Genomic DNA, 21059 nt, shown 5'->3' with positions numbered 1-21059 from the left:
CGTCACGGCTCCCGAAATACAGGACCTGTCTGCGGCTCATCTCATCTGGGCAACGCAAACAATGGACTGACGGCAACTATGCATGAAGTAAATGGCCATGAGATATGTTAGATTATGGGTAATAAACAGGGAAGTTTCCTTCCAACATGGATATTTCTGAGCGAGCAATTGCAAAGGGAGAATTGGATGAAGGTGCTGAGCTGATTCACAGAGGTGGAATTCCAGATGAAACATTCCTGTGATCGCTGTAATGATGTCTTAGATAATGTCATGCTCATTAGTTTGTCTAGGATGCATCTAACACAGAGGAGGAGGAGGAAATAAAATCATACCTACCTGATATGTCAGACTTGTTTGTGGTCCAGTCCTGAAAACGGCTGCGTAAATATTTGACCTTATTCCTACAAATAACAATTTCCTTGTGTTGAAGGACTCGGCAGTGAGCTTGCTCCAACCTCTGCGCTCAGCAGAGGTGTGTGATTCAGAGCAAAGCCTTCATCTGTGTGCTCAAAGCTTGTCGTAAAGCCTCCATCTGTGTGCTGCAAGCGTGTCGTGCAGGGGCGCTGGCAGTCCCAGCCTGGCAGCAGGTACACAGGGCAGCGGCCCGTCAGGGGTGGTCACAGAGGTTGTCACTGCAGGGGCAGGTGTTTGAGAAAAGGCAAAAATGCCAGATGACAGCCTGTGTTTTTATCCAAGCTAAATTCTGCGTTCACTGGTGATTGAAGATGCGTGCGCTATAGGTTAGTTTGGGCTGGATGTGCCTTTTATATACAGTGTATTGCAGGATGGCGCGTACATGAATCCTGTGTCCTTCCAAAGGGAGGAAAGGGTGGTCAGGTCTGGCGTCCCGTAACCAGACCTGTGTTCATCCACACTTAGAGGCATCTCCACGCGAACTGTGGTATCCTGCAAGTAGGACAATAGTGTTCTAGTCCGGTCAAGCAGGAGAGTGATTATAGAAGCATGAGATAGTCCTAAGGTCCCATGGGTGAAGGGTCTGTGAGGGATAACCTCAGATATAATCAGCTTTCTTATGAAGGATGCATTTAGGTGCTCCCCTCAGAATACCATTTATGCCCGAGATTGAATTTGGATTTGACTGCTTCAGTGCATGTGGCCTTAACAGTGTATTTTAACAGAAAACAAAGATTGTATATAAACAATAAAAAGCTTGCTAGACTGAATAAGACCTGTTATTAATTTCATGCATAGAACAAAAATGCCAGTATTTAACTGCGTTCATATTAATGCTACGTTTGCATTAATACGTTACGTAGTGGACCCGAAAGGAATGCTTGAATTGGAAACAGTACTTTGGTGAGGGGGCTGAGTTCAACGTTCATGGAGTTTGCTGTCTAGCAACACTCACTCAGGTTTCTAACCTGCGATTGAAAAGCGCAGCATCAGCACAGAGCTCCCACCCCAGCCGCAAAGTGGCATGTGAGGGTCCACCAAGGTAGACCCACCAAGGCAGACGGATGTACGTGCTCACCCTGAGGCACACTGAAGAGTTATGGAGGAGCTGTGGAGCTCTTCTTTCTGGGAATTTCCTTCCTTCTCCCCTGGGAAGAGGCAAACGTAAGAGGAACCAGTGGAAAAAAAAATAGAAAAGCAGTCCAAGTCCAAAGCCGGGGTCCGTACGGAGGCAGTACAGACACCGTCTGCGGTTGGAGCTCCACGCACCGGTGCAGGGCGGTCCGGCCAAAACACCCAGATCTGGAGTTTGTAAAAGAGCAGAATCAGACTGCGTGGTCAAGGCCTGTGCATAATGTGTTTTTAAAAGTTAATGCTTTTATTTCTATTAAAAGTAAGAATAGAAACAACGAGCCCTGCTTCAGGAATAGTGTGGGAAAGCACTGGTAAAGCAGCTTATTTTTGTTTCAAGTCTCTAAGGGTTTTACAGTTAACTATGTTAATCCTATGAAAAATACCTTAGTTGCAACATTCAGTTTTGAAGATAAGTTATAATGCTTATATTAAGTCATATATTTATGAATATATCTTCAGCTAAAGTGGTTTCATTTATATACTTTGCACTGAGAAAATAACATGAGGTACCCACATTTTTGCATTTCAGATATGTCTCAGCTTAGTTCGACTTCTGCATTATTTGGCTCACTCTCCTCTGGGCTCCGTGACGTTACTGGATTTTCGCCCTCGGCAGTTTGTGATCGTGGATGGGGAACTGAAGGTGACGGATCTGGATGATGCCAGCATCGAGGAGAGCTCTTGCACCAGTAACAGCGACTGCTTCATGGAATTCCCTGCCAGGAACTTCACCCTGCCCTGTTCTGTTGAGGGACGATGTCAGAGTATGAACGAAAAGAGGAATCTCTACAATGCCTACAGGTATGTGATTGGGTAAGACAAAAGAGAATTGAAAGCAGGCAAAAAGTCTCCAGCATCCTTGATAGTTATTCATGTCAATGAGTACGTATTGTCTCAGAACCGTTACTCAAGAGTAAGCAAAGCCATGAATAATTGTTTCATTTGTGAAAACACGTAGCATTTATAACTTTGGAAATGTTTTGCATACTTTGAGTGTGATTCACCACTTTTCGTCTAATTTTACGTTGGTTTCATTCCCCTGAGTTCTTCACACAAGTAGAGATTTTCATAGGAGGGAAGCAGGGGTGCCTGCGGAGGTGGGGGCCCTTTGGCTCCATGATGAGACGCTGGTGTGAGTTAAGAAGGGTCATCACGCGTTTTCCACCACCGGCTGAGGAAGGGGCTGGCTTCAGAGGCAGTGTTAGACCTCAGCTCTCATCCTGCGCTCCAGCTCAATGCTCCCCACCTCACCGGAGCCTGCCTCGGTAGGGTGGCGGCAGTCCCCGGTGCAGCCGCGGGGCCACAAAAAGCACCCTCAGTTGCTGATGATCTGGGGCATGATGCCAAAGCTTTGAAAGCAAGGGGGGTGCTCCCTTTCGCCCCTCTCCCCTCCCAGCCCCTGGTCTCTGCATGGGCAGACGCTGGGGGACGGGCTCCTGGTGCTGCTCCCGCTCCGTGGCAGCACTGTGCCCGTGGTGGGGGACGTGTAGGTGGCCGGCCACACCAGACCAGTCGGCCATGCTGGAGAAAGCGTTCAGCCGATGCAGCCAGCTGACGGGTGCTGCTGGGGCAGGCGTCCGCCTTGTCTGATCCAGATAGGAGGATCTCAAAGCAATGCCATAATGGTGTGCTCATTTCTTAGACTTCCCTTTCAAGTATCATGCCATTCACTGCCTGCCAGACCACAGCGAGGAGAGGCTGCTCCAAAGAGAGTCTTCTGCTTTGGTCCCAGGGCGCTCACCAGCATGTGTGTTGCATTAGCTGACCACACTGAAATGGGCCGCGCCACATGACAGCCATCTGCAGTTGTGCAGCGCAGTTTTTAGTGTGTCCTGCAAATTTTTCCGTTTCCATCTGCTTGGCTTAAAGATCCTGCTTAGCTTGCTAGCTTTTGGTTAAGACCGTTTTCCTGCTCTGGCTAAGAAGCGTTCAGTAGGCACCCATCCATCTCGGATGCGAGTGGGGGTCCGTCTGCGGTGTGGTCGGCTTGTGGCAGGTTGCTGGTCTCGCCGAGGGAAGCAGTCTTTTTCTATTACGGTTCGTAATATTGCCTCCGAACCGCGCACCGGCGTGTAACGCACGCACAGTGCTCCAGTGTTTTCAGCCCCTCCTTTTGCTTAATTCGATGGAGACAGTGGGGTTTTGTTCAACAGCAGATTCACGCTATAGCAGGCTGTGACCACCGTGAATCTAGGGCATTAGCAAGAAGACTCTGCGCGCTTGTTTCAGAAGGCTAAATCTTCGGTTCGTTAGGTATCAGCTACTAAATTTTGTGTTTTCATGGGTGTGCTCTGTTGCTGTAGGGTTAGAGATTGCCCTCAGGAAAGGGTTGCTGGGGCCGTTAGGTAGAAGCCAAAAGCAGCAATATGTCAAACAATCCATAAAACCCTTGTCATTTTAAAATACAGCGTGCCCTAGCCTTGAAAGCGTAATTAGCCTATCTAGCTGGTTTCTTTATGAGGTAAATAATTAAAGGAGAGAAAACATTTTGGAAAAAACCCTACTATGCAAAACTGGCCCATCTTGACTTTCAGATGGTTACCTTCTGTTACAAATGTGCCTCTATGGGTTTTCCTCCAAATGTTTGGAGGTACAATTTTCAAAGCACTGGACAGTTTTAAAAGTAAGGATGATTTTGAACTATTAACCAATGGCTGATGCAAATTTTCCGTCATTGATGATTCTTAAATTAAGGTCAGATAGTTCTCAAAAAGAAAAAAGAAAGGAAAAAAAAGCCTGTAGGAACAAATGTAAAAGGATCTGCCGATCCGTGTTATGCAGATCACAAAGGATGCCACTGGCCCTGGAATCGATGAATAACAAATGTTCCTGCAATTAAGTTGTGCAGGCGCCAGCGTCTCTACATGTCAGAATTTCACATGTGGGTGTTTGCATTAGAACAAGTCGTATATTTATAGAGCCATGGAAAAACAATAACCTTCGTCAGTCGCATCCATCCAGTGTTTAGCAAAGTAAATGACAGCTACTGAATTGTTGCAAAGAACTATTCACAATCAATCGGACTCTGCTTATGGATAATCTCTAAGCAGAAAAATAAGGCAAAATGTACCAGGCAAATTATTCTTTATAAATGTTACGCTGCTCTTTAGATTTCTGTGTGTATTTATATTGCCTATTTCATACTTATCGCTAAGAAAACCTACCTGGGGATAATCCTGCTTAATAACTATATTTAAATATATAAATACTATAAATATTATAAATATTATTTATAAATAGATAATATTATTTTTGTAAAGGATGAAAAAAGGAGTTAAAATCTCAATGAAATATTCATTGTGTAAGTGGAATATGTCAGCTTAATAATACCTGTGTCTATGATAAATTTTTGCTTTACATTTTACTGATAGTAACTTAATTTTTTAATTTGTGCTTATGATGTAAGACGTCTGCTAGTCTCCCTCCTGAACGTGAGTCCCTGGAGGTCTCTCTTTGACAATGTGGTCTCTGTACGTGAAAAAACATTTACTTTGCAGGTTAGATGTAAAGCAGGGCAATTTCCAATTGTGTTCCTGTTCTGCTCATTACCTAATATTTATGTCCGATACTTCTCTTTATATTGTCAGATCCTGAACCGTCCATCTCTATCTTAGGTTGCCGACACTGTGTTTACAGTGGGTAGTGATATTGGCAGAGTAGTAGAAATTTGAAGGAACAATATGAAAATTAAGTGTACTTCAAGTGATGATAAAGGCATATTGTTTTTTTCTTTTGTAATTAAGAATGTTAAAATGGAGAATATACATCCATCGATGAATACCTACATGAATGCATCTTGAATTTAGATAAATGGTGAGAACACAGGAGACATTCTGAATGGCAGTGGCATTAAAACAGTAGAAAAAAGTCTTTCTCCTGGCCATTCATTGGAAAGTCTAAGAAAACTGTGGAAAAGAAAATAACAGTCAATTATTTGAAATGAGCTGAAATTTCATTTATGCATTTTCAAGGTTTGGAAAAAAACCCCAAGACTTTTGGGGTTGATGGCATCCTTTTAGTTTGTGAAAGTACAGGCAGCTTGGCAAATAGTCACAATCCATGGGGCTTCACAGCAAATTTCTATATTAATGGAACATTTACACGTAGTTACAAGGCAGCCTTGTGCATAACAGCGTGGTCTAGGTATGCCAGACAGCTATGTGAATAGTCTCAGCTATATATTTATTTGACTATAGAATATGATTATATTTCCTGAATAGGTCTGTGGCTTATAAGCAATAGGAATTTTATTCTTTATGTTGTTCAGTAGTTACCAGACATTTGTTAAACTCTTTTTGTAAAATTTTTTAATACGGGTTACTTTTCCATTGCAGGTTTTTTTTTACGTATCTTCTTCCACACAGTGCTCCAACCTCACTGAGACCATTACTGGATAAGATAGTCAACGCAACAGGTAATGGCAGTAAACGTGGTAATGCCAAGTTTTTCCTTTTTTTTAGTGTGACTATCATGTTTGAGACGGTGGGAATGCTGCTCTTCTGTTCAGTGCAATAGTTCACTGGGGAGAACTGCATCAGAATGCAATTCCTTGCAGGATCTGGAGGAACCCCTGTCTCTGGCAAGGGGAATTTTAGTGGTAAAACCAGGATACTTCTGCATTGCCAATGGCAGCAGTGGGGCTTTTGCACCTCAGAAGCCAGAGGCAAGTGACATTACCATAGATCTTTACTAATTACCAAGGTGTAGTGCCTTTGGGACAAGAGTTTGCATGTGCCTGTAAATCTGATTTGAGGGCTTTTGGTGCATTGGTCTAGGGGTTTTATAGCTTGTACTGCGTGTATTCAGCGGGGACTTTAATGATGCTGGGCTATAGCTAATGAACAAGCAAAGCCTTTGGAGTTGCCTATATTGGCTGAAGTTTGTCGCTGGTGGGGAGCTCACCGCAGTGTTCCCTGCCCGCAGGCCTGGGGCTCCCAGCTGGATGAGCCGGCCGTTGACATGCCTGGCTCACGTCACGTACGAAACCCAATTTGTAGTCACTCATGGACTCCATGACCACATCACAACGGCGTTGTAGAGCAGGGCACTGCTGGGCTCTGACGCTTAGGGTTTTATTTGAATGCAACCTCGTGTTGTCCTGTGCACGTTGCTCCTCATCTAACTCATTCTCTTTCTCTGCTTTTAAAGGAGAACTTCACTGGGGAATAGATGAGACGGCTGCTCAGCTAGAGAGAGTTTTGAATCTCTATAAGAGTGGAGAGTACCTACAGAACACGACCCGGATGCCGAAAGCTGGTAAAGTGATTTTTCTTGAAACTTAAAATCAGAGACTTTGTCTTTATTTTGGGATTTGAAAGGGCAAACGTGCAGAAAACAGGGCTCAATGGCCCTTGAAATCATACACGCGGTAATCTGTTGTCTGCTTTTTGCTTCCTGGGAGCCTTCTGAAGCCCTCCTTACTAAATGAGGTAGCTGCACATCCATAGGTGTGAGCAGGCTGTAATAGGGATAAGGAAATTCAATGGAGCATTGCTCTTCATAGCAGGTTTGTGGAAAATGTTTTTCATCACATCCACACACTTACTGTTGGAGTATCAGAACCTCCCCAAACGTGAGTCCAGGGCAATCTCATCAAGATGCCGTAATCCTCTGTGGATTTCCTAGGATTAACAGGAATTTCTTACTATGTAAGCACTTGTAGATTGGCAGAATAAAATTTTGCAAGAGAAAAATAACGTGTCCCTCAGCTTCTGCTAGTAATAGAATAAAAAAAGGAAAGAAAAAAAAAAGGACAGGATTAATACGAAGCTGCATAGTAGTATCTTTTTCATAAAATCTCTGCAGCACCACAGGTATGTAAAATGCTATTTAAGCTGCTATGATATGGAGGGATGCGTATCCTTCCCGGAAGGATAGCTTGTGGAATTATACACATCAAAGAAGATTATGTATGATGGAAATGACTGTTAAATCTAACAATTGAAAAAGCTGTTTTGCAAATTATTTTTGTGTACTTACAATATTCATGTCAAACTGTCAACGTAATTGACTGCAAGTTGATAGGAAAATTATGGCTTTGCTGCAAAAGCTCAGTAAAGAGGGAAAGATGGGTTCTAAATGAAGATGAATGTTGGCACAGGGGGTTTGAAAAGTTCAGTGAAGCATTTGCTCTGTGAAAGAGACACAGGAGCCAAATTCATTGCTGTCGTAGCGCTGTTAACCTCAAAGGGCCATGACACCAGGGATGAATTTGACCCACTTATCAGAATAATTCAATATTTATTTTGTTGTAAAATTGGCAGGAAAATTGTTGCAGGTGTTCATTTAACTTTCTAATTTTCAGCTTTTCATCACAATCTGTGCTGAGTGATGCCTGTCAACACAGCAAAATTATTTTCAGCAGTACAATCAATAGTACAAACACGTCCTTTGTTGAAGAAGTGCCAGGAGGGCTGAAGTTTTTCTGTGATGCTGGTTGATTCCAGATTTAACTGCCGTATCAGGACAAGATGAAGTTTTGAATTTTAGAGGGCTGTCGTGTTTATAAAGAATCTTGGAGATTTAAGCTTAGGACAGCGGTAGGAAATGTAACAGTGCAGGTTTCTACTAATATGGAGCAGCGCTCCACGTATATTTGGCTACTGTAATAATTACACATTTTTGTGTTAGTTTAATTCCATAGAGTCCTGGATAATATAACGCAGAATCCGCTACCCGTGTTCACGGTTAGTAACGCCCTTCTGTGCAAGGAGCCCTTGCTCTGTGTAGGACACTGCTCATGGACTTTGGCACTCTGCAGCGTGAGCAGAGATGTTGAAAGTCCGTAAATGCTTTGTGTAACATATTTGGTGAGTCTACATTAAAGACCGTGAGTGTAATATTGAATTCCTTGATAGGAAAATGTTCTCAACCAAGGCAAGCCTGAGGAATCAGAGATCTTAGTGGAAATTACACTTAGATGAGATGTATTTTCAGACTTAGCTGCCATGCCTTTTAAGATGTGCAGGCCTGTTTCTTGTTTGTTCTAAGGCTACTTTAACCAAACAGAAAAGGGGTTGTAATTTATTTCTATTTTAAGGCTCCCTTTCCTTGCCAGAAAAGTATGAAGAAGTTATATCGTGAGGGTGAAAATACACCTACTTAGTCATTTGTATCACTTTTATTCTGAACACATTCCTTCCTCAACCAGTATTTGGTTGGTAATACCATGCTAGAATTAATTTATTCTCAGTCCAGGAGTTATGGAATTAGAAATTGTTAATTAGAAATTATGCAGAGATTATGGAATGAGAAATTCTCCTGCGGTATGGTGAGGTTGCAGGAGAGGGTGCCAGCGGTGCTGGAAAGGACTGGTGTCCGAGTGATCAACCTCTCCCCGCTGGCAGGATGTTCCCAGCTGAGCTGGTGTCCTGACCACCGAAACCAGGGCTGAAATGCTGAGCAGATCGAATAATGTGTGTAACTCCTGCTGGGCGGCGGAGGGGGAGGTGGGTGTGGAAAGGGACAACTGTGGTACTTGCCCAGGCTGTCAGCAGAGGTCTTGCTTTGGCCCTGTTTGAGGTCCAGGAGGACATGGCGTTACTCTCTGAAAGCAAAGAAAAAATATTTTTAAGATCGTTGGATCCTTTTAAAACATTTCTACCTTGCTCTACTGCATAATGAAAGTTCAAGGAGAGGGTTTTCCAACCCAGTGCTAGGTTAAGATAAAACTAGAGACGGTGGTTTGGTTCTCAGGCCAGATCAGAGTTAATCAGAGCTTTGCATTTGTACACCTTTGTGCCAAGATCGAGCAGGCACAAGTTCACATCGGTTTTTTTCCAGGTGATGGAAATCTCACAAGGTGACTGGCTCCCAAGATTTTTGCACTCTCAAGCGGTAGAAATGGCAAGAATTAACAATGCCAGTCTCTTTTGGCTTCGAAAGGGTTGTGACAAAATAAGGCCTTTCTGGTGTATGATCTATTTTGAAATCATAAAAGCAGAACTGGAGGAGAATTCAGATCCAAGAATCGGAAGATTTTGTTTTGGTTTTGTTTTTTTTTAAAAGAAACCACAGAAGGTTCAGATAACGGTGCTTCAGAATTTGTCTTTGGTCTAAATGCTTTGAATTATCTGTTGTCTTGGATAGAGCATTGTAAATTCGTACTAGGAAGGAAGAGATCATGATCTTGAGCAAGTGATCTAAGGCCGTAACTAAAACATAAACTTTGAGGAAACAGTCTGTTATCTATCTGAACCTATGTTTTTGAAAGGAAGACCTCCTCCTATGAACACCATGAAGTGAGAAAGGTGATATTGATAATCAGTAGGGAAGTGACATGAAGAAAGTTCTTGTCAACCCTAGTGTTCCCATAAATAAAGTTTAACAAGATGACATAGTCATATTACAGAAGGTCTTGGATATTAAGCTTTCACTGTGCTTCAGTTGTAAAAGATTTTATAGTGCTGTAAATTATATTATGCTCTGGACTTTGCTTTAGTATCTTAGAAACAGAGTAGAGGTGCGGGAGACATTTGATAGCTATGTATGTGTTCTGTAATCATAAATCACACTACTGTTCGTGTTGATATAGGAACATTACAGTGTTTAAAACAACACCATGAGCAAATACATTTATATTCCATTGACTGTTGGTCTCTCTTGCTGGAATCCAGAAGAATGTGAATTAAAACAGGAACCATGTATTTTTTCTGACATACGTTATCTAAAAACGATTAAGTCATTCCGTTAATTATCCAGATTAAGACGACTATAAAAAAAAAAAAGCTGCTGATGTTCATCAGTAAAGTCCTGCGCCAGTATCAACATCTTTATGACTTCAATCAAGTGACACTGATTTGTACCAACTGGGTGTCTGGCCCTTGAGCTAAGCCCCAGCCCTTCAGTTAACTCAGAATTTACTCAGAAATGCGTGAAATCAGCTAACACTAGTAAATCCGATAGCTTTGTTATTCATTAAAGCTAATAGATGACCCATTATTAGGCCTGAGGGTGTGCAAGCCCACAGAAAGGCATAATTAGCTGCTGCTGTTAGTTGAAAGTACATTCTCAATGCTAACAAAGCTGGAAGGCTGGACATAAAGCAAAGACACTTCATGTTTCCCTTTGTCTTAAGACAATTTGGCAGGATTATGCTGTATGTAAACATTTACAGTACAACAGTGTTTTGAAAAAATATTCTGCAGGGTCACTATAGCAACCTGCTTAGGAAATTGTAAATCCACCCAAGAATTATTGAAATCGAGGGGGATGTTTGTGGGCGTTTGCGCACATGTGTATGTGTGAGAGAGAAATTTTGCAAGGTTGCTGGAATATTGTTTGAGGCAGTTTGTGTATCCTACGGCAGGCCACAATGCGAAGGGTAAAAGTCTGCTCAGCCGGGAGCGTACTGCAGCCCAGATTCCTGCTTTACCTGGCACTCGGGCGGTTGGTGTTTCTTTCCCAGGGACGTCAGGGCTGAGGGGGAAAGGTGCACAGGGTGCAAGCGCGGGCAGAAAGTCTCCCTCTGCGCCCTGCCTTGCACAGAGGGCTTTCCCATCAGCAGCCGGGCGATCCCCGCACACAGAGCAATACAGGAGCAGGTTCCTTTGCACCGTACGGCACTGGAAATACAGTGGGGCTGTACAGCTGTATGGCGACCGGTTGGTTGTCGCTCATGCGTGTATCTGCTGTCGTGCAAACCGTGCACCCTGTTCACTGAGCAGCGTGTTCTGCCGTCGCTAAACTTCTTCAGGTCCAACTTGGCAGCGTACAGCAAAATGCTTTCTGCTGGTGGGTTAGGTAGTCAGCTCCTTTCAGGAACACTCACTGAAGAAGTCACCGAGTGTATTTTACAAATCCCACAGGCATCTGTCTCTAAGCTTAAATACCCTGCATGCGTGGTCCCAGACACCTTTTGGTTTGTCCATCATCAGCATCGTTGTTTTTACGAGCGAGTGGGCCAGATGCCGCTTAGAAGCATCTGTGGCACTAGTTTGGGCTGGTGGCCCACAGTGTGCACAGTGGAGGTGGCCGCGGATGCCCGGTGAGCGGCCCTGGGACGTGAGGCAGATAAAACACTCCAGCTGTGTCACGTTAACGGGAATAAAATGTGAGGGAACATGTCGTTCTTCTCCTTATTTATTTGTGTTTTGGTGACAGCCTGCATACCGATTTAAATGTGGCTCCGCTGTAGAGCACAATAGAAGCATATGAAAAGTGGCAAGCCTTACTTCTCTTCCAGCCCGCGCACGGGAAACAGCCAAAGGACAGAAATACTTACCAGAGAAGCGGGGCTATCTCCCGGTCTGACGGCAAAGCCGTGTCCTGCCAGGCCTGTCTGTCCTTCCAAACAGTTGGGATTTGTCAGAAATGATTGAAAGCAGAGAGACGCGAGACGCGCCTAGCATGTCATTTTCACAGACATACCAAAAAATAGTTTTGTGAGGCTTGTTGTCAGAAGCGTGTTTAAATGTGAGGTATTGAGGCATGAGGAAAATTTCAGCATAAAGCGAAGCATACTAAAAACATAAGTGTATTTTTGTCTATTTAGGATCTGAGTCTGTTCTCCATAAGCTCCCTGGGAATCGGTGGGGACTGTTTGTAGAGCAAAACACCGCTCAATACCACTTTATGCTGAGATTGGCAAGATCAGGCTCTTTCTGCTTACTTGTAAGCAAAGCAATTGAAAGCAAATTCAGAGTCGACTGCCAGTGTTCCTCTCGAGAATGGAGGAAGAGAGGAGGATTTCTCTCTCAAGGATGAACGTTACTGTGTCTGTGTCATTGACCCACGGTGTATTGGCAGGTGATAACTAGAAAAGAGAACTGGGCAACTTTCCAACGAGTAGCTGTAGTTGGTAGTAAAAGTGCAATCTGGCTGCTGTGGCTGAAATAAACGGTCATTAGGACTGATTAAAGTCAGATTTAGGGTGATTCAAACAAGCTAAAAGGGGGAAAACCACAGGCGGTTTCACATAGTTTATTATATACTTGCCGAGTTATTTATATGATTCAGTCTAGTCCAGTGAAAATGAGTATGTTTATAGATTGTAGTCAGCTTTGGGACAACGCAGGTGATTTTTGATGGAAAAAAATTCAAAGGAGATTTTAAAGCATTTCTTTTGTAGCGCTTGCCCTGGTCAGTGCTGCTACAGGTTGCTTTTAAAGATGCCTCTTTTACCTGTCACGAGAAGGTGCTCAGTTTGAAAATCACTGTGGCTGCTGTGGGGGCTGGCTAGCGCTGTAAGAAACTTGTAAGAAGATTTTGGCCTGATTGAAACAACCTATTTCGATTGACCAGAGCAAACTTGTAAAAATATTTTAAAACTATTAAAAATATTGCAACCCAAAACTTCTGAGGATTGCCCAGATTCAGCATAGCAAGATATTTTGAAGTTTCAAAATGTTTACAGGGCAGCACAAATGTTTCCTAGCAAGGATTTATTTGTATAACTGTGAGCAGCAAATCAGCTTCCGTACGTTAAACCAGAGTAAAGCTGTCATAAGTGACATCAAGATCAGGCTTACTGCATTACATTTATTTGCTTCAATCTTCACAAAATCAGTAGGTGGAGAAAAGGATTCTTTTTCCGTTGTGATACTGGTAGGAGCGTCTTGCATTTCTCTGATCTATTCCTTGCCATTGCCTTGATAGACTTTATTTACTCTGTGTCAAGCTATGTGTATGTATGCAAAGTGTAAATTTATGGCTGCATTTATAGTATTAGGCAAGTATTTATTGGTTTTAAACACCATTAGTCTGGAAATCGACCAGAACTTTGACCTTTTTATGATGTGATTTACTGCCATCAGCCTTCAAATTCCACAGACTCCATTTAAGCAAGTTTCAGGTCTTGGCAGGACAAAAACCTGAGCTAGGGCTGACTTTAACCAGTGGAGTTTTGCTAAATTGAGCAGATAACTGCACTGTAGTGACCAGGATGACAATTTAATGGTATAGGGGAAGCCCAGCTCTCCTGCGGGCTGGGGCTGATGGAGTGCAAGCAGGAGCAGGAGGCGCCTGTCATTGCCGGGGCACATCTGGACGGAGGGGCATCCTTCAGGAGCGTCCTAGTTCACGAGAGGAGTGCATTTCTTCACAACTTGTACAAATAAGGGCTAAGGGGTCAGCCTCCTAATTTGTCGGTGCGTAAACAAGAGATTCCAGGGATATTTGCACTCGCTGTGCAAATGGGGAAGGCAGCTACCTTGCTCTGCTCAAGATAAAGTGAGTTTTGGAGAGAAATGCGGTGTCCTCAGGCCAGCGCTCGGTTGGTGTTGCAGTGAGTTTCTGATCAGTTCTGACTGTAATAGTTTCAGAGGAGATTCTGTGTTGGTTTCCCGGGGTGGAGGGAGCACCTGGCTGGTTTGGGAGCATGAGCCATGCGGGGCCATGGCATGTCCCACTATCTGCTCCTCGTGGCCGCCTTCCCATCGGGATGCTCCTGGGGGAAGGTGCTCCCAGGCAGCCGCCCCTGCTGCCTGCCATGCAAGCGGGGAGAGAGGCTGCCTTCCTGCCTTTCCCCCTCGCTCCATCCCGCTCCCCTTCCTGCAGGCAGCGTAGGCAGGATGCTCAGATCCCCAAACCGCTGGCATTCAGCGATCTGCCAGTTCGGGGGAGCTGCCAGAAGTTGCCTTTGTGGAGCCCGTGTGACTCTGTGCTTTCACTTAGACTCCAGTGGCTGCATTTTCACCTGCCTGGTGCTCGATGATCTCCCAGCCAAGGAGAATGCTCTTTGCATGTGGGTCGCACTGCTGTGTACCTGTTAGGCTACCCTGTTCCCACGAGTCGTTGCAGGTGGTGGTGGCTTCCCTTGTGTAGGAACCGGCAAGGAGAGCAGGGACAGCCATAGGGCTCTGCTGCATGGTGAGACCACCCAAAGTACCGGCGTGGAAGTTTCCATCCTCTCTTGCACCTGCAAGCCAGGACCTCGCCATCACCATCGCAGTTATTGCTGGCCCAACTCCGTCAATTAATGTGTCCAAGCTGCCCAAATGATTTACCAGGCTCGGTCACCTTGAAAAAGTCAATGGAAAGGGAGAACTTTATCTCCTACCTCTGACAGAGCCTTAGGTCACGTAAATCACTGGTGCTCTTTTGAAATCTGTTTACATCAGCAGGGAGCCTAACTCCTGACAGCTGTAACAGGAACAGCATTGAGATGAAAAAAAGTGCTAAAGGCATATTAAGAGGCATATCTGTGTGCAAAGGAGTTAAAAAATTGAACAATAATTCAAAATATGGGTTTTCCAGATGAGCTTCTGCCTTTCACGGAGAAAAATACATGACGTGACGTGGGGCTGCTCTGCCTGCTGCCCTGATGGCGTGCCGAGGGATGCTGCAGCTCCCTCTCAGCCCCGGCACGGAGCCCGGCAGGCTCCGACAGCACCCACGAGAAGGGCCGGGCCGGGCTCCCTGCTGACGTGGAGAATCAGGCAGATGCTTCATCTTCGTCTGCTGCAGCAAGTGCCATCATTCTGTGAACATCCTCTGTGGCGTGGGCTCTGGCGCAGTGCAGTGTTAGGTGGCACTTCTGTAGCCGTGCAAAGAAAAGTTGTGAATAGTCACATTTTCTATCCGGTCACACGGCACGCACACTGACACAGATAGGTGTATGTGGTGCTGACAACGGTGAATTGATTTTTTTGCATCTCATTTGCACACACCATTTTACTGACCTTGGCTGTGAGGTACAAATGAATACTCAGCAGTTACCATGCAGACATAAGAGAATATTATTCAATTACATTCAATTATTGTTAACACTGTACGGTTGATACAGAAATTCAGAAAAAAACAAAAGAGACTTTACCTATCCAGCCACTAGCTGTTTATGTTCTGACTTTTCTTCAGAAGAAATGTATACATATTTTTGATGGAGAAATGACCATTTGTAATGTGAAACTACATTTTTATTTGTTTTGTTCTTTTCTTCATGTGCATGAGTCTGCATTTTCTGAATTAATGAAAACTTTTTTTGCCTTTAAGCAGCATGCGTGCGATCAGCTCTGATTTTGCTTCTTGTTTGTGAATGTTTCTTATGATGCTGTTAATGAGCCAGGCTTAGAATGCACTTGCTGCATTTGTTCCCCGGTATTTCAGACTGTGCAATGTGAATGAGCACTTGTGCATGTGAACTTTTCCCAGATGAAATACCGGCAGTTCAGAGTAGTAGATCCACTCACCTCTGACTCGGTGGTGTTCATACAATGTGCTGCCTGAAATATTAGCAGGCTGAATCTGCAGTGTCAGGCAGAAAATGCCTGAACCAAAGTGACTTAAGAATAGGCTGCAAGTCAGGGCCGGCAGCTCTGGTTTCCATAATAGATACAATAAGAAGAAATACAGAATGTTGGGTTTTGGTTGTTTTTTTTTTTAATAGGATGTAGGGGGGAGAGAGACGGGGGGAACCATCAATTTGTGCGTCTGGATGCTAAAGAGAAATGTTTATAAGTGATTAGGTGAATTTGCTGATGCATTCGTTAGAGAAACTCCCATCAGCGGCTGGGAAAGTGAGAGGAGCTGTGAAGAGAGAACAAGAGGCAGCTCATAAAGGCAAGTGAGTCTGAACGGCAGCCAAGGGAGAGGAGTAATCGGCAGGGCAGCGCGGAGGCGCTGGGCGAGGACCACGCCGACATGCTCCCTCTGCTTTTTGTTTTTTCTTCTCTTCGGAGGCCCATCAAGCGACTCCCCTTTTGTGCTAATCTGAGCAAGCAAAAAAAAAGTTTGCTTAATTAAAAGCCTGTCTTTTCTTCCTTCTCTAAAGGGGCCGGAGGAAAATAGCATGCTCTTCTGAGGGAGAGGGAGGGCTAGGAATGCCTGGTCGGGTCTCACCCCAACAATCCCGCTCACTGTTAAGAAGTAGGACAGTGAGTCAGTTCATTCAAGTGGATGCTGTTTATTCAATGGGACATTCTTCCTGTAAAACTCCTAATAAAACCATAGCCTCGCCTACACGGTGGGGAAGGGGAAAGGGTTTTGTGCACAGACTGTTTATTTACAGACGCTTTCTGGAAAAAAAGGTGAGAAGAAAAAAAGAGGAAAGGAAAAGGAAAGTAAGGTGCAGAGCTATAAACACGTTTGGGAGCAAACCGGGGCTGGTACAGTCTAGCTCGTCACGTTTTCCGTCATATATCCTGCTCCTAAGCTGTTATAATAAACCTTGCCTGCTAAAAAACCAAGCAGTTTGCTAGAGCTTTCAAAACGATTGTTTTGCTCTGGTTATTTGCAGAGTACAGGCGGGTGCCTGAAGCTTTTATTCCTGATGAGAACTACAGATGCTGGCCATCTTACCATCACAAGGGCTGCCTCCTCTCTGTGTTTGATGTCAACGAAGCCATTGAGATCTGTGACAGCTACTCACAGTGCAAAGCTTTCGTCCTGACCAACCAGACCACTTGGACAGGTAGGTCGTGGATGCCGTGGAGCAGAAGCAGCAGATGAGTCACGTATTCTGGCTGCTTTAGGTGCTTTAATACAGTTCGGGGAGAGTGCCGCGCTGGGCTGTGAGAGCCACCACCAGCAGCTACAAGTTTCTGAAGCTCCAGCTGAGGTGGTTTGGTTTTTGGTGGGGCTTCTCTTTGCCAGCTGTCGGGGGAGCAGGCACCTGCCGGCAGGCTCAAAGGAGCTGGCACCAGAGGGCTGCGGCACGTGGACCATAGATCTCCAAACCATGCCATCCGAAGTTTTCTTTTACAATACAACAGCAGAAATGACAACAAAAGCCTGTGACCTGTTTCTGCAGTTGAAGTGCAAGACATGGTCCAACATCTGGATTTAAATAAATCTTTCCAATCCATATTGGTTGTTGTGGTTTGACACAAAACCAAACAGGTTCTCCTGTGCGTCTAGCTGGGACTTCCCGGCTGGTGTCAGAGATGCCCTGCCGATGGTGAGAACACTGTGCCTCTAGCAGTAGGGCTTTGGCTGAAGGACAGTGAGGAGGGAGGGTTTAAAACCAGGTAGAAGTAGAATCTCCAGGGGAAAATCCCATTTGCTACCACAACTCATTTTCTTGTCTAACAGAACGCGCCTGTTGGAAAGAGCAATACGCTTTCCAAAAGGTCTGTGGGCCTGGCAGTCCCAGTGTGGTTCCCCTGAAGGCAGGCAGTCAGTGCCGATTGACATCAAGTGGAGAACTGGCCCCGGATCCCTGCTTCTGCACCGGACTTGTGCCTATTTCAGGCAACTCCAGACCAATCTGAGAAACAAAAATGTTACAAGTCTATGCTAAAAATCTCCAGTATCTGCAGGTCCGGGGTGGCTGAGGGTTTCGAAGAGCCGAATGCTGCAGCCGGCTCCCAACCCCGTGCCCCTTCCCCGCGTGCCCAGGAGAGCTGCGTGCCCCACGGCCGACGCTGGCCAGCTCAGCTCGCAGTGTTCCCCTGAGCGCATTGCGACCCTTGAAGGGTAAAGAAAAAAGACGTGCTTGTGTGTATAAGTTGCAGCGGACCAAATCCGTGTTCTTTCACAATATTCCCTCGAGATAAAACCCCAACTGAAGTCAGGGTGAGTTTTTCTTCTTTGTGTCGTCTCCACATGCACAGGGCTGTTTCCCTGCCTGTGATTGCCATTTTCTGCTGGGGCCAGGCTGGCTCCCTTGCTCCTGTCTTAGGCGGAGAGGCTCAGCTTTCTGTCTGTACATCTGCGATCACAACATGTCTTAACCTTAAAGTCAAAATTTACCCTGTGTGCAGCTGAGTTGTGCTTAGCTGAGCAACATAAATACACACCTAAGCCAGGCTTATGTACATGCCTAGCAGGTCCTCAACTCTGAAAGCATCACCGACTAGTAGAAACTTTAGACAGTTCATACATTTCAGTGTTTTAGGCACTGTACTGCTACAGCTTCTGCGTTTCTTTGTGCTTCTGAGAGGTTTGAACAGAGACTTCCATGGAACCTAGAAAAAACTGATTTATATTAACCTTGCCTGTGGTTAACTAGTGACTACTAAGTCATGTCAGACTACTTATAGTCAGATTACTGAAGTTAATTGATATGCTAAAAAAACTAATTAATATGACACAGGGAAATTCATAGGAAATTTAGAGGAGCTCCTGTCTTAGGTTGTAATATTAAAAGCAAATGACACATATCAGTAATATTTCTAGTCTTATTTATCATTCCCTTTAGTGTGCCGTTCTTGATGCATGAGCACTCGAGTCCCTGAAATCTGCAGCACAGAAATTTGCTCCATAGTTGAGGCATCCTGTTTGCCCTGGGATACTTTTTAAGAAAATAGAGTTATGGGAGCCCCTGGAGAAGCAGCTGGGAGTAAATAGCATTTAGTTTTCTGAAGTTTAGAGAGAGGGAAGGCAGAGGTTGAATAGCTGCGGAAAACCTCTCTGTGGGCGCTGCTTCGTGGAAGGGCAGTGCCAGTGAGGGTGCGTGGGACGGCAGGTACTCGTCGAGAGGCAGGGATGCGAATGAGATGCCAGGTCAGTAAGTGTGGGGAGATACAAGAACTGTGCTGCGGCTCCTGCAAACACTGCTGAGTGAAACCTCACCAAATTCAGTCCCCCCTGGCCTCGGATGTATGTGAGGCAGGTGCCTTATGCTGCCCAGGGTGTTACCACTTGCTGGCCATTTCTGCATGGGTAGAAACCTTGTTCCAGCTTGTTTAAAACCCAGAGCTACAAAGTGATCAGCAAGAACTATTTCAGGGGAAGTGATGTTTAACATACATTGCACTGGTCGCTTTTGCAAAGATTCAAGCACGCGAAGACGATGTGGCTCCTGTACAATCAAACCAACGTCCTTCATTTAAGCCCTGAACTCAAGCCTGTTGGTATCAGTGGGAGAGTCTTTAAATACGCTTTTAAACATCATGGGAAATTTGTATTAAGCTCTTCAGACCTTTCCTTCATTTACCATGTTAGCTGTGCACAGCCATATCTTGACCATAATTAGGAAAGAGTAAACATACTGAAAGTGGAGGAGATTCCATATCATTTTAGACGAAAGCATTTCAGGTTTATACCAGTTGAAGTTAAGAGAGAGTTTTCCATCTTGGGTTGCCTGAAGAATGCGTAGGTTGAAGAAGAATATGAAATGTCAGTGTTTTAAGGTAGGCAACCTTCTGCTCATAACTTCTAATTTATTTTTTTCCTTATTCTGCCCCCTTTCCTATTTGGTGCAGGTCGGCAGCTTGTCTTCTTCAAGATGGCCTCAAATCACATCATGCCTGATCCTGACAAGATAACATACGTGAAGGTGACAGACTGACACCTAAAGTGGCTCGGTGTGACGCGTGAGTGACAAGAGCTGTTTGTGTGTAACTATAGGCAGCTGTTAGGTAGAAGGCGGCTGTGGCCAGAGAGATAATTGCACTATTATTCATTCTAATCTATAGAGTGCTAAACAAAACTTTAAAGAAATAACCTGCATGACCAGGATGAACGTGCAATAAAACAACATTTTGAAAATGTGATTTTTTTTTTAAAAAAAAAAAAGCAAAGAAAAATACAAGATATGATACACTGTTAGGGTATAACGTTGGTTATAAATCAGCTGGCAGCTCTGGCTTTTCTAACCAAGGTTAGCATAATGTTTCTGACCTGTACATGTGCATACAGGGGTGAAAGTTGATCATTTCTGTGGGAAGTCTGTATCCTCCATGCTGGTATTTATTTGGGCACGTACAATCACAACAGAGTAACTGAAGCATATCAGTTTGTAAGCTGAATAGCAAACGTTACTGAAGACAATCAGCATTTGTGTTAAAGCTATCGAATACGCAATGCCGGCGTATTTGTCAAAAGGAAGGAACTGGTTATGTTTAGAATTGCAAGACTGCAGCTAATTTTCATTTTTGCTTCCAATGTTATCATGAAGTTTCATTTTTAATTTAAAAGAGCCATTTTGTCGATCTAGCAAATCACATAAGCATATGAATAGTCGCACTGAAAGGCAAGGGACTTACCCAAGTGCCGAGTGCTTTGCTGAATAGGGATAGGCCTAAGCATATGCTTACAATTAAGCCCGTGCTTAAAACTTTTGTTGAATCAAGTTTGAATTGTTCAGGAAGCCACATCTTTGACAGACTGGCAAAACAATCCAGCTGGTGGAACAGTACTAGTTTAATGACTGTCTTGCAGTTATTCGTATTTTTTATCATCAAATCCTTGGTTTTCTAAGGCACCGCTTGCTAATTCTTAGAGTGAATGAAGCAAATGACCTTAATAATGTCAAATGAATGCTAGCCTTAATTATATATAAAGTGCGTTTTACAGGCATGGTGTGTCTAGAGAATTTGCTTTCAGTGAAAGCAATAAAGTAAATGCTAAAGTGACCAATGTCATACTGTTTTGTAGTTTGTACAGTCAGGAAAAAAAAGTGCTTTTGTTTCTCAAATAGTTTATTTTTGTAAAAAAAATAAAAATAAAAGATAAATACAATTTCTTTCCTACTTGTTTTTTGTGTGTATGTGTTGCAAATAAATGCGTAAATCCAGTGAAGACTTAGACATAATGTCTTGTACGTAAACTTAAGCCTGGGATATGTTTTCCAGGAAGGAACTGAGGTTGTTCCAGTGAGGAGTATGTTTCTGGGGTAGGTGGTGGCTTTGTCT

General features: G+C 44.2%; 1 protein-coding gene across 1 annotated transcript in view; it reads left to right on the top strand.

Moving 5' to 3' along the window:
* Positions 1 to 19924, top strand: part of PKDCC (protein kinase domain containing, cytoplasmic) — a 36007-nt gene extending 16083 nt beyond the window's left edge. The window contains exons 3-7 of the mRNA XM_075749155.1: positions 2078 to 2349; positions 5883 to 5962; positions 6697 to 6804; positions 16721 to 16894; positions 19629 to 19924. Coding sequence (XP_075605270.1) covers positions 2078 to 2349; positions 5883 to 5962; positions 6697 to 6804; positions 16721 to 16894; positions 19629 to 19714 — 720 coding nt within the window. The 3' untranslated portion in view covers positions 19715 to 19924. The remainder of the gene's footprint in view (positions 1 to 2077; positions 2350 to 5882; positions 5963 to 6696; positions 6805 to 16720; positions 16895 to 19628) is intronic.
* Positions 19925 to 21059: the final 1135 nt, after the last annotated feature.

This window comes from Balearica regulorum, chromosome 3 (assembly GCF_011004875.1).
Source record: "Balearica regulorum gibbericeps isolate bBalReg1 chromosome 3, bBalReg1.pri, whole genome shotgun sequence".
NCBI lineage: Eukaryota > Metazoa > Chordata > Aves > Gruiformes > Gruidae > Balearica > Balearica regulorum.
Note: the sequence above shows the minus strand (reverse complement) of the source record. Positions and strands in the feature narration are given on the sequence as shown.